Here is a 12,555-nt window from a genome sequence, read left to right on the forward strand (position 1 = left end):
AAGCCTTTTCTGGATTATTTTTCTGGTTTTCTTTTCTTTCTTTCTTTCTTTCTTTCTTTCTTTCTTTCTTTCTTTCTTTCTTTCTGTATCTTTGTATGCCAGAAAATAAAGTACTTTTCCGAGAGTGGATACATCACATGATTATGTACACAGGTTAACATTTGCAAGGGGCAGAGGACCAGGCCACAAACTGTGAAGAGGTGCGAACTCTAACGTGGGTCCATGTGATTGATGCTGAGGTATCTGGTTGGAGGGTGTGAGCAATGCTTTGGCCACAGAAGAAGATAAAAGAAGGTGCCTGTCAGAGTAAAGGAATCCTGTCTTTAGGGTATATCCCAACACACACACACACACACACACACACACACACACACACACACACACACCAAGTTACCAAGCCCTAAAGATCTGCTTCTGTCTCCCTCACACCTGTTCCTTCTCCATCCTGGCCACACTTTACCAAGCGGCTCCCCAACGTTCAGCTGAGAGGCAGGCCTCCTAGGTCTGCATCCACAGTGACTCCCTCCTACCCCGTCCCATGGCTTTGTCTATCTTTCCAGGCTCACCTGCTGCTTCCCCGACTTCCAACCTTGGACTTTCAGACTGTTCAGGCCCTCTGCAAGCATGGAGCCTCCTTATTTACCCTCTGTGAACCTCTGCAGATGGCAGCTCTAAGAGACCTCTCTATAGCTGGGGTGCACTCTCTGCCTTCCCTTTGACTACCATCCTTCCTCCATCCCCCCACTCCACCATCCCGTTTTCTCAGCTCTCAGCTCGGAGTTCTTTCTACTGTACTGACCATCTAAGTATGTGGCTGTGTGGTTATCTGTGCCTGCCTCCCTGCTGGCTCCCTGAAGGCAAGAGCAGAGAGTTTATTTCGTTTCTGGTTCTCAAGGCCCAGAATAGTTGAAACTGCTCACAAAATACGTGTGTGGAAAGTGACAGACTGAACGGGAAAGGATTTCTGGGTGGGAAGGCAACCCAGACACAGATGTCTCTGAGTTCCAAGACTGCCCCGTGCCCAAATCCAAGGATGCTCAAGTCTCTTATATTAAATGGTATAGACTTTGCACAGAGCCTATGTGCAGGAGCGTGTATTCCTTAAATCACTTCTCCATTACTCATGGTGCATAATAGAACATAAATACTATATAATCAGCTGTTAAATTACATGGTTTAGGAGAAGATAGTGAGGAGATAGCTGTATGTGTGTGTTCAAGACAAATCCAATTATTTTCTATTTTCAATAAAATACTAGTCCGTTGTTGGTTGAATCTGGGATGGGGCTAAAGGGCAGGCAATACAATACCCAAGGCACCATTTGAAATAGTTTACATTAAATCCAGGTTGAGGGGGTCTGTTTGATTACTATAAACAACAGCAGCGGGCTGACGTGTCTGTCCTTTCTAGAGAATAGAATGTCTGTGTGCTCCAGCTATGTTTGCCTATGTAACGTTGACTTCAGTTCACGGCTCTAAGATTAAGAATGCTGTTTGGCCAGGGTAACTAACACTGAGCCCAATCCTACCCTCACCCAGGCCCATCTCCGCTGTAGCAGCCGCTGCAGATGGGTTGGCTGCAGGGCCTTGTAAAAGCCATGCAGTGTCTTGGTTAACCTCCCCACCTGCTGACCCTGGCACTTCATTCCCACCAAGTGTTTCTAAAATGAGCTGAGCACTTTTGATAATTATATCCACGGTTTAGGACATGAGCAGGCTTTAGGAAAATGTGGCTTTTAGATTTTTTTTTCCAGAGGTTGATTTGCATTAAAATTGGATACTTAAACTCCAATTTACATAACACAGGATACATGTAATATAACTACTTACTCTGAGCCTGAGCCACATCTCACTTTTAGCTTTTGGTCTCTAGAGGAAAAAAAAAAAAAAAAAGAAAAAGAATCTGTTGCCAGTAACAAATGTATGTGTTGCAGGGTGGGTACGGGGGTGCAGGCTTCCAAAAACAGGAAGCTTTGGCATACATACAAGGAGAATATGGGATTCCTGAATTTAGAATGGGGGATTTCCAAAGCACAGCAGGCACAAAGGACAGGGCTGAAAAGAGAGATGAGGTAGACCCCAAAAGAAACTTCCCACCACCCACCATGCTCAGAAAGGAGTCTGGGATGCCAGGCTATTCCAGGCTTAGGTGACGTGTGTGGTACAGGAAGAACCAGACTGTGAAATCATAAAGGAGTGAGTTTGAAGCTCATAGTTACCACTAAGTCCCCTTGGGAAAGTTACCTCATCTCACTGAGCCAGTTTCTAGGGCTTTAAGGTAGAAATGGTGATCTCTTAATTAGGATGAACAGCTCCCCAAAAGATAGCCACACCCCCAAATACCTGGAGCCTGTTAGGATGTGAGACATTATGTGACAGGAGGTTTTTAGACAATGTAATGAGGTCATTAATCAATGGCCTGGAGTTAGGGGATTTTGCAAATGAGTCCAACCTAATACCCTAGGGCACTAAACCAGAGAGCTTTCTTAGGCACATGGCAGCAGAGAGGCAGCATGTCAGGTGCCACGCTCCAAAGGGACTTTAGCAGCTGTTAGTTTGAAGATGGAAGAGACAACAGGAAGTAGCTGAAAGGGATTCTGGGCCATTGGCCAGCAAGGAGAAGGGAACCTAGGTCCTGAAGCCTTAAGAAACTTCTGGAAACAGCTGAAGGAGCTTCAGAGCAAATTCTCCTTCAGAGCCTCCATGAAGGGACACAGTCCTGCTGACACCTTGACTTCAGAGACATAAGACACAGAGCAGAGGACCTCCCAAGCCCCTCTCAGTTTGGAGTGAATCGTTAAAACAACACAAGAAAGTCACCCCATCCTCCTGTCCCAGGGCTGTGTGAAAGATGAAAATGCGGAGTCTCTGCTCCAGCTGGCTGCTCTCCCTTTAGATGCACATGACCAGTGCCTGATAAAGGAGGATGGTCTGACCGGCTGAGATGCCTCAGTGCTTACTTTTTTGCTTTGGGCCCAAGCTTAGGGAAATGGCCTCAGTAAGAATGAGCACTCACATTTGAGAAAGCGCCATCTTTCCCCAGATAGAAAACAAGTGCATACTGATACATGATACCCTCTGGGCTGCTCTGCGAGAGCCTAGGGCCATGTATGACTCTGCAGGCTCCTCTGTGAAACCACAGGCCACCTTCTGTCACTGCGCAGTTCCTCATTTGCCACCACAGTTTGGTAAGTGAAAGGGTGTTTGCAGTCATAGGGCTGCGGGAGACCACTGTGGACATGCGGTTAGTCCTTGTCTAGAAGCAGGGACCTGAGTACAGCCCTGGTTGTCCCAGGCACGAGGTGGAGGAATGCATTTGGCTCACAGATCCAAAGCTATCTTTTGTAGGCCAAGAAGATGACCTCTAATCAAATTGGTGCATTCATTCAAGAGCGATGGAGATGTCCTAATTGATTTTGTGCTGCTATCGTAGAACACCACACTGGGTGGCTTATAAGGAACAGAGCTTTATTTCTTACTGTCATGGAGAATGGGAAGTCCAAGATTGAAAGGTCTGCAGCTGGAGATCATCCTGTGGCAAAACTTCAAAGCAGAAGGACACACTGTGGGCAGCAGGGGTGCAGAGGGCAAACTCATCCTTTTTTAGCAATAGGCTCCTGTGGTAACAAACTCACTCCCTACCTAGCAGCATTAATCCATTGACCAGAAACAGTCTCTCATGACCTCTTGTAGGCCTTGTGCTTTCAACAGTTTTGCTTTGAAGAGGAAGTCTACAATGCATGAACTTGGGGGGAGGAATACACACTGGCCTTAATACAGAGCTTGTTTCTTGGCTCAGTGAAATCTGGGAAATTAAAAATTACTGAATTGCCTGTCATACAAGTAAGGGCAAATGTATGAGTGACAATAGCCAGGTGAAGGTTTCTTTCTGCCCACTGCTGTCTTCTATATTCCCTGTGTCCTCAATAGGTTTAAACTTGACTAAAGGTAGAATAGATAATGTGATCACATACGTCACAATGTACATAATATAAACACTCTATGATGCTCCACTTAAAACAAGATCCATGGGGCCAGTAAGATGACCACTGTGTAAAGCACTTGTCCCCAATGCTCGGGGACCTGAGTTCAAGCCCCAGTTCAAGCTCCTTCCACCTGGTGGAGGGAGAGAAGCAACTCCTACAAGTTGTTCTCTGATGCATTGTGAGAGCAAGTTGTTCTCACAAGCATTCTATGGTATATGTGCACATGCGTAGATTCCCCCACCCCCCAACACACACACACACACACACACACACACACACACACACACACACACACACACACCCCTCCACATCCCTTTACACCCCCAACACATACTGAATCAATAAATAGAACTGACTGCATACAGCTGTTCTTCTGTGAATTGCTGCTTTTTGCCTTTGTTAGAATTCGGGGTACAAAATGAAGACAGAACCTTGACCAGGGATGGTGTGATGCCTGGGGAAGAGCTGATCACTGGCCCCTGAATTCCTCCTACCCACCACTTACAGGCTCATCAGATGGGTGTTGATTCTGATGAAAGGTGAGGGTTCTAGAAGGCAGTAAAACTAGATGATGGGCTGATAAGGAGATGGATGATGGAAAAACTAGAGATGGAAGACAAGAGAAGGGAATGCAGGGCACAAGGGCAATTTGCTCTCAAATATTAATCTGAGGTTAAAAGAAAAAGATCCCATCACAGTGCGCCCAGTGTGGATGAAGTAATTATACATCTCCTTGCCTGGGATGCAGAGTAGATCTGGGTCTGTGTGACATTCATCACTAGGGAAATAATGCAGGGTACTGACTGAGCAAGAACCCCTGCAGACTCCCCATTCAAAGGCTTTGGCTCCTTCCAATCTCACTGAAGAGATGATGGTACCGTGCGAGAACAGACATGGAGAACAAGGCTCTAGTTACACGTGGCTTCACAGCTCAGCATCTACAGTTCTCACAGCACTTGTCCAAACCCTCTACGGGAGGCTTAGGATCAGCCGACTTCCCTGGAGGCTTTCGCAAAACTGCCAACCAGGCAGCCCCAGGGTGTGAGCATGTGAGAGTGCCCATCCTCTTGAGGCCACAATACATATAAGGGCAGGCTCGTTGCACATCCTGCACACAGCTGTTCCAGAGTTTTAAGTGTTCCAGAGTGGTCCTTAGAAATCAACATACTAACCTGAAAACTCACATCACCAAGAGGTCCTCTTGACTCAAGCGACAACACAGGGACCTGTAGCAGGGCCCAAACTCTAGTTAAAACATCTGGACACGAGGGTTGAGAAACTGAACTCATCCCAGGCCAAGGACCATTCTGGATGGAGCAGCTGGCCTAAAGGAGAGCTCAGTATGGGTAGGATTGGGTGTGAGACTTGATGAGGCTGAACTAGGGTGGTTGATTTTGTGGTTGTTCCTTGTCCTTCTCTGTGTGTACCTTGAAGATGCTGTCTGTGTCAGGTGCATTTGCCAGTACCTGGTGCTCAGACCCGAGGAAGAAAGCTGTGAGGTCAACAACTCCAACTTGGAGTTTGGAGTTGAAAGAAGCACATCAGTCATGCCTGGTATCTTGCTGTCAGTTGTGCCAGCAGAGCGGCACTAGAAAACAAGAACATCAGTAAGCACTGGGTAGGACTGTTAGCAAGATGTCTAAGAGGCTGCCTGGCCTAGAAGTACAGGGAGAGGTCATTGTCTCCCATGGCTAGAGCCTGGAGAATTGTGATAGTTTGAATTTTGGCTCTAACACAACACACAAGAAACTGAAATGGCAGTGGATGGGCTTGGAGGAAGACAAAAGGGACTCTGGGACAATGCTGAGAGATGCAGTAGAAGAGGTAACATGGTGGCTCTTGTGTCTATGATGTGTTGGGTATCTCTCCTCAAGTAGCAATGGAGCTGCTGGCATGGAGGAGAGTCCTCAGTGTCATCGAGTGGACCCTGGAATCAATGGAAGCAGTCAATGTTGGGAAAACATTCAATGACAGCATCAGGGAGGAAATGAGAACTGGACAAAGGGCCAGGTGTTGACACTGTTTAAGATGGGGGACTGTACATGACTGGCAGAGGGCAAGGATCAATGGACTCAGAAACGAAGGGCTGGACAGGGGGTCTACAGGGAAAGATGTAGCTTATAGAGTGGGGAGAATGAGATTGAGGTTGCAAGAATTTGCTTTTCAAATGAGGAGGGACATATGTCTCATTTGAATACACGGAAAAGAAGACACAGTAGCTAAAGCATGTGCATCTGCTTAGAGAAAAGCTGGCTCAAAGTATGTAGCTTATAACTAGTCAACCAGGCCATCATCTTGTATGCTGGGGGTTTATAGAAGCTTCCTTTTCAGAAAGTAGAGCAGACCCTTCTTGGAGACCCCAGAGAAGAGTTGATGGGAGCACATACCAACAAAGAAGACTTGGGCATAACTGGAAATGACAAGTTTCCCCATCTGACCTCTGAGATGGCTCATTGTAGCATCTGATCAAGTTGTGGGTTACAGACAGTTAGCCGAGCCACGTCTTGCTTAGTGGCTCACAAACACCAAGCTCAGACAGTGATCTAGCCACATGCCGGTTCTCTATATGTGGGACCATTGAGGAGACACAAAATCTTCAGATATTAAGTTCATAAGCTCAGGTATCTCCTGTAGTGTTGGCAGGAGGAAGAAGAAGAAGCTAGAAGTGGCCTATGAGGAAGCACAGCCAGGTGGGTGTTGTCATTAGTGTCGGAGTTTTCAAGAGATTGCCATTACAAGGGTGTCTCCCCCTACTCAGATCTAGCCAATGGACAGGACATTCTCCACAGTTGAGTGGAGAGTGGGGACTGACTTTCACATGAACTCTGGTGCCCCATATTTGACCATGTCCCCTGAATGGGGAGGCCTGGTGGCACTCAGAGGAAGGATAGCAGGCTCCCAAGAAGAGACTTGATAGCCTATGAACATATACAGGGCGAGGAGCTCCCCCTCAGTCCCAGTCATAGGGGAGGGGAGTAGAGGGAAAGCAGGAGGGAGGGAGGAATGGGAGGATACAAGGGATGGGATAACAATTGAGATGTAATATAAATAAATTAATAAATATACATAAATTTATCAATGTATTAATACTAAATATTAGTTAAGAAACATCAAAAACAAACAAACAAACAAAAACTCAAGGGTGCTCATAATTTATCCCCTTGAGTTTCTGATAGTACTGAATTCACAGCCATCCTCAGAATTCTTTTTCATTTGATACTGACAGCAGTTCTATGGAGCATGTTGATGGTCTTGGTTTAACTTGTAAGGAGATCAAGGTCAAACCTGAGCAAGATGGAGCCTGCTTACCCAAGGATGCATTTAATAGGTCACTACAGACTTAGTAGGCAAAGCCAAGTCCCTCCTGTGCCTTCTGTCCATTTCCCTAGGTGCAGCCTGGTCAGATGAGGCAGGCAGGACCACAGGTACTAAGATGGTGGAGTAGGCTTGGTGTAAAGGAAGTCCTGTCAGCAACAGAGGGGCCTTTGCCTCAGGAGGAGACAGAAAGGTGGCGGGTGGGGGGGGGACATAGAAATAAAGGTTGCCATAGACATGGGAGAGAAGGGAAATGGGGTGGGGACAGGAATCCTAGCCTAGACACCTGCTCTGAGAGCTGGTATGATGGAGATAGAACAGAAGAGTAAGGGGAAGCAGAAGAGAGACGCCAAAGTAAAGAATCCTGGGGAGACTGAAAGGTGGGACCCAGGCGGCTGGAAGTATGCAGGCTTGTGCTAGAAAGGTCCTGGGGTACCTACGTGCTCATTCTCTGTCCCTGGACTAGGACTGCATCACAGGGGCAGCCACTTTTGGATGTGCTTTTACCCCTTATGGAGCCTGTCCCCACACTTAAGACTCGGTGCAAATGCATGAGGTGGGCAGGCAGGAAGGCCCACAAATTAGAAATTGCCTTTTCTTCCCTTTTTGTCACTGATGTGTCCAGTAGGGTATGGGATGGGAAAGAGAGTTTGGGTAGACTCACTAAGGGGAATGCACTGTGTATAGAGAATTTTCAAACACCCATACAAGTGTCTAAAGGTGCTTTTCAGTATCACCACACACAGACAGTTTCACACAATGGCAATGATAAAAATATTGCCCTGCCTTCTTCTACCACCACTGCCACTTCCCTGATTCCCTGGGCCCAAAGCTGGGGTAAAAACCTGGCTTGGAGCCTCCTCGTAGTAGTTCCAACAGAGAAGCTTACTAGAAATAGTTTTATCTAGCTCCATCTCACCCACCACCTCTCAGCAGCAGCAAAGCAGGAAGAGGCAGGTGTATTGTGAAACTCCACCCTGGGGAGCATCCTCAGTAGCTCTGATTACTATTCAGGCCCTGTCTTCTTGTCCTAGGATTCAGCTGGCTCATATTTACCCAGTGGGAGAATGGCAGGCTTGGTGTGGTCCACATGGCTTCTACAGCATCCTTGATGTGGTGTTTTCAACTTCATTCTGAGCGAGTCTGCTCCTGAGAGATGTCTAGTCCCTGTCTTCAAACATTGTTCTGTGTTCTCAAAATTCCTTCATATTCTCCCTCCCTCCCTCCCTCCCTCCCTCCCTTCCTCCCCCCCTCCTCTCTCTCTCTCCTCTCTCTCTCTCTCTCTCTCTCTCTCTCTCTCTCTCTCTCTCTGTGCATGTGTGTGTGTATACACTTCTTTGATTGGGAGGGCACATTATATGTGTGCTACAGTGTTCCTGTGGAGGTCAGAGGACAACTTGTAGGAGTCTATTCTTTCCTTCCGTCATGTTGGTTCTGTAGATTTAACTCAGGTCTTCAAGCTTGGTAGCAAATGCCTTTGTTGACTTGCCAGCCTTGCCCACCATCTTTGTTCTAACCACTTATGGTCATGGAAGGTGACTATAACTGATTTTCTACACTGAAACCTTTGCCATGTATCATGTCCCAAAGAAGGTCTTTTACAATCTCCTAAAACATCCCACCAGAGTCCCCCACATCTCCATGCTGTCTATTGAGCTGCCCCAGATCACTCTTAATGGTGTTGGGACTCAAATTTAGACGTGCTCCTAAACAATGGAACACACAGCCTAATTGTAGGATTTGTTCTGTGATACCCACAAAGCCCCAGACACAGCACCTCAAAGCCAAGATGGAAGGATTAGCAAGTAATAGGAGAAAACGTGGATGTCTTGCAGAAATCTCTTTCCGAGTGTGGATGTGTGGAGGCAGCCTGGAGATCATCCCGTGCAGCCGGGTGGGGCACGTCTTCAGGAAAAAGCATCCGTATATTTTTCCTGATGGAAACGCCAACACGTACATAAAGTAAGTGGCACGCCCTGGCCTACTGTGTATGGACAGCAGCAAGGAGACCGTGGTGCTCTCTGCAAGGTGGTCTGAGTGACCTGGGTGATACATGAGTTGCATTCCTGAAACTTGGGCTCTGCCTGGGCATTTGGCAATAGAGCCAAGGCTTTCCTTAATGCGTCCCTGAGAGCTGAGGATCCCTAAGTCCACGCACACCTACCTCATCCCTAAAACCTTAGTAGTTAAAGTGCCTCATCAGATCCATCCCACAGGGCTTTGCCTCTAGCTGGTGGTGGGTGGGAACAGCTGGGTAACTCAGGGAAAGACACCTGGGAAGAAACAAGAGACGGGAAGCTCTAGAGAGCACAGCCTTGTGCCTGCTCCGGGCCGGTGGGTACAGCATTGTGCCTGCTCCAGGGCTGCCTGGTAGACTAGGAGAAGCCAGATGGGGTATTCCTGATAACCCAGCTCCAGGGCGTCTCCTGTCACTCAACACTTCTACACCATGGATACAGAAGTAAGTGGTCCAAGGGTGCCCCTTGCCTGTCTCTTCCCTCCTTGTCCTTCGTGCATCTCCTTCCCAACACTCCTCTCCTTTTAGTTTTCTCTCATCAAAATATTCATGCGTACCTATTTTTCTTAAGATTAAAAAAAAAATTATATGTATATTGTGGAGGTGGGGGAAGGTGTACTCACAAATGCAGTTGCCCATAGCAGCCAGAAGAAAGCATTGACCCCCTACCCCCACACCCCAGAAACTGAAGTTACAGACAGTTGTAGTCCATCTAATGTGGATACTGAGAACCAATCAAATTGGAGTCCTCTCCAAGAGCAGCGCCCACTTAGCTGCTGAGTTTTCTCTCTAGTCCCTGACTGTTGTAAAAATATTTTTCTCTAGCTTTTTTGTTCTTTCCTTTGATCCTCTTATCTCTTGGCATCCAGTTGCTTCACTCATCCATCCAATCACACTTCCCTTTTTTCCCTGCTGTTCGGTCCACTTCTGTTAGGGAGGAAGGAGGCTGCAGGTCCTTTGAGATGTATGTGGTGCTCTTTCTTGATTTATCACACGAGTTTTCGTGTGTGTATCATATCCTGCCACAGCTGGCTCAGGGGAAGCATGGCTTTGGACCGTGGTTAAGCTCTACATCTTGCAAAGCAGGGTGCATAAGGAGAGGCTGGGTGGGGGGAGGCAGCAGGCTGGAGAGCATGAGGATACTCAGGTTTTGCAACTATAAAGGTAAGCCAGGGACATCGGGCATAGCACAGTGGTGTAGCTGTGCAGAAGCCAGCGACTGCTGAGTGGGAGCTGGCCTGGGAGACAGGATCGCAGGACTTCAGATGTTTGTCCTATTTGAGATTGGGCTTTGGCCGGTGAGCAACCTTGCAGGCTGGTGGTGTATCCTCAAGTTAGAAAAATAAGGCATGTTGTTTGCAAAGCAGCGTCTAGCTTGCGAATAGTGAAGCCACTTGCAGGAGCTAGCCAGGTGACCTTGGCTGTTTCCAGTGGCCTCCAAAACCCACTTGCCTGTGCTTCCCTGTCAGTTCAGAAGCTCAGAAGGAGTTGACCTGTCTCTCTATCAAATGTCCGCGCTATGAAATAGACCTATGGGCCTAGAGGCACAAGCTGGTTGTAGTTAGATCCCCAAGTTCACTTTCTCCCAGGTGCTCCAGCTGCCCGGATCACCAGCCCTTGTTATTTTCTTGTCTCTCTGCTTTTGACTCCAGGGGTCTTTCCCCGCCACCGTTGAATGATCACAATCATTCTCTCTTCCTCTGCCCCTCTCTCCTGTACTGTTACCTTTAGGGCCGAACTCAAGCAGAGGTCCAGGGAAAAGCCTGGCATCCTGGTGAAGTACTAAAGGATATGGCTTGATTGCTAATTTGTTACATGTAACCATTGCTTGGCCTTTGTGTGCACAGACCTTCCCCTTGGGGAGCCTGGAGTCCTCGCCATGTCCACTGTGAGACAGTAGAGGAAGGCCCACTAACTGGGCACATTGGGCATTAGCTGGTCCTCACAAGTCCCACCCGCGTAGAGCATTTGGATACACCTGGTTCTCCTGTCCCTTTAACGGCTTCTTTGAGAGTAGCCCACGTTCAGCTTCTGGTGTGATTTTTCCTATCTGTACCTTTTGGGAAATGGTTTTTGATACTGCTTAAGTCCTGTGTCTTGGGGTGCCTTTGGAGATGGGGGACACTTGCTCGTGCTCTAGTGTTCTGGAAACAGCAACGCGAACACCTTCGTCCTGGCGGCGGCTGCCCAGATGCTGCTGCCAGCTTTGCCCTGGTATGTGTATTTCAACCGGAAACTGCCCACAGGTGATTCCACCTCTCTTGAGACTCCTTGTCTCCCTAGGAACACCAAGCGGACAGCTGAAGTGTGGATGGATGAATACAAGCAGTATTACTACGCAGCCCGGCCTTTCGCCCTGGAGAGACCCTTTGGGAAGTAAGTGTGCACTGGTGGAGGAGGGCGGAGAAATGAGAAGGGCCTTAGCTCACAGGCCCATCACCTCAGCCATCTCCTGAGCTTCTAAGCTCTTCCAGGCCTAGAGCTGTGGCTGCTCTGATTTCAAGCCCTTTACACTCTTCCCTGTTCTGGGTGTGCAGGGCTTTTTGCCAGCTCTCCTGTGATTCTGTTCCTAGGTGGCCCCTTGAATAGAGGGAGTTGAGCATAGTCTTGTATGGTAAATGGATATTACCAGCTCTTTGCAGAAAGTCAGCATGGGGGATTGGACCCTCCGGATTTGAGTTCTTCCTCTATGTCTTAGTTCCCCCAAGCTTAAGCTCCACTCCTTCCCTGGAGGAGAAGTGCATGCTCAGATGTCCTTTTCCTCAATAAGCCGAGCTTCATGGGAGAAGACTGCAGGGAAGAAAAAGCAACGTTTATTAGATGTTAGGTATCTTCCCTAAGCTCTGAGACATGCAATTACCTGGTCCTGTTTGACAGGTAAGGAGACTAAGGCTCAGACAGAGGAAAACACAGACCACACCTGTGAGGAAGATGAAGGTTCATAATACACTCATTCCAAACCAACCCCAAGCTAGCTGAAGTAAGGAAAAGTTGCAAATTCCCTTAGTCATCACTTGTGTGTTTGGGTGTTTGGTGGTGCTGGTGGTGGGGCAGCCATGACTTGTTGTCCTGCTTGCTTCACCCACTCATCACATAAAGCCATTGAGCAGATGGGCTCTTAAAGCCTAAACCTCTCTGGATGAGTCCATCCCTGCACTAGCGGATCAAATCAGAGCCAGCCAAAGCGAATTGCATCTCTGACGTCACGACTCACGCCCACCCTCCGGTTCTCAGTCCA

General features: G+C 47.9%; 1 protein-coding gene across 4 annotated transcripts in view; it reads left to right on the top strand.

Annotated features, from left to right (window-relative positions):
- The window catches only part of Galnt14 (polypeptide N-acetylgalactosaminyltransferase 14), a 311,256-nt gene that overhangs the window by 283,815 nt on the left and 14,886 nt on the right, over positions 1-12,555 (top strand). For all 4 annotated transcript variants that reach the window (XM_051169112.1, XM_051168958.1, XM_051169180.1 and 1 more), the window contains exons 10-11: positions 9,136-9,262; positions 11,601-11,693. In XM_051169112.1, the coding sequence (XP_051025069.1) occupies positions 9,136-9,262; positions 11,601-11,693 (220 nt within the window). The remainder of the gene's footprint in view (positions 1-9,135; positions 9,263-11,600; positions 11,694-12,555) is intronic.

The sequence above is a fragment of the Acomys russatus genome, chromosome 1, assembly GCF_903995435.1.
Source record: "Acomys russatus chromosome 1, mAcoRus1.1, whole genome shotgun sequence".
NCBI classification, from domain to species: domain Eukaryota; kingdom Metazoa; phylum Chordata; class Mammalia; order Rodentia; family Muridae; genus Acomys; species Acomys russatus.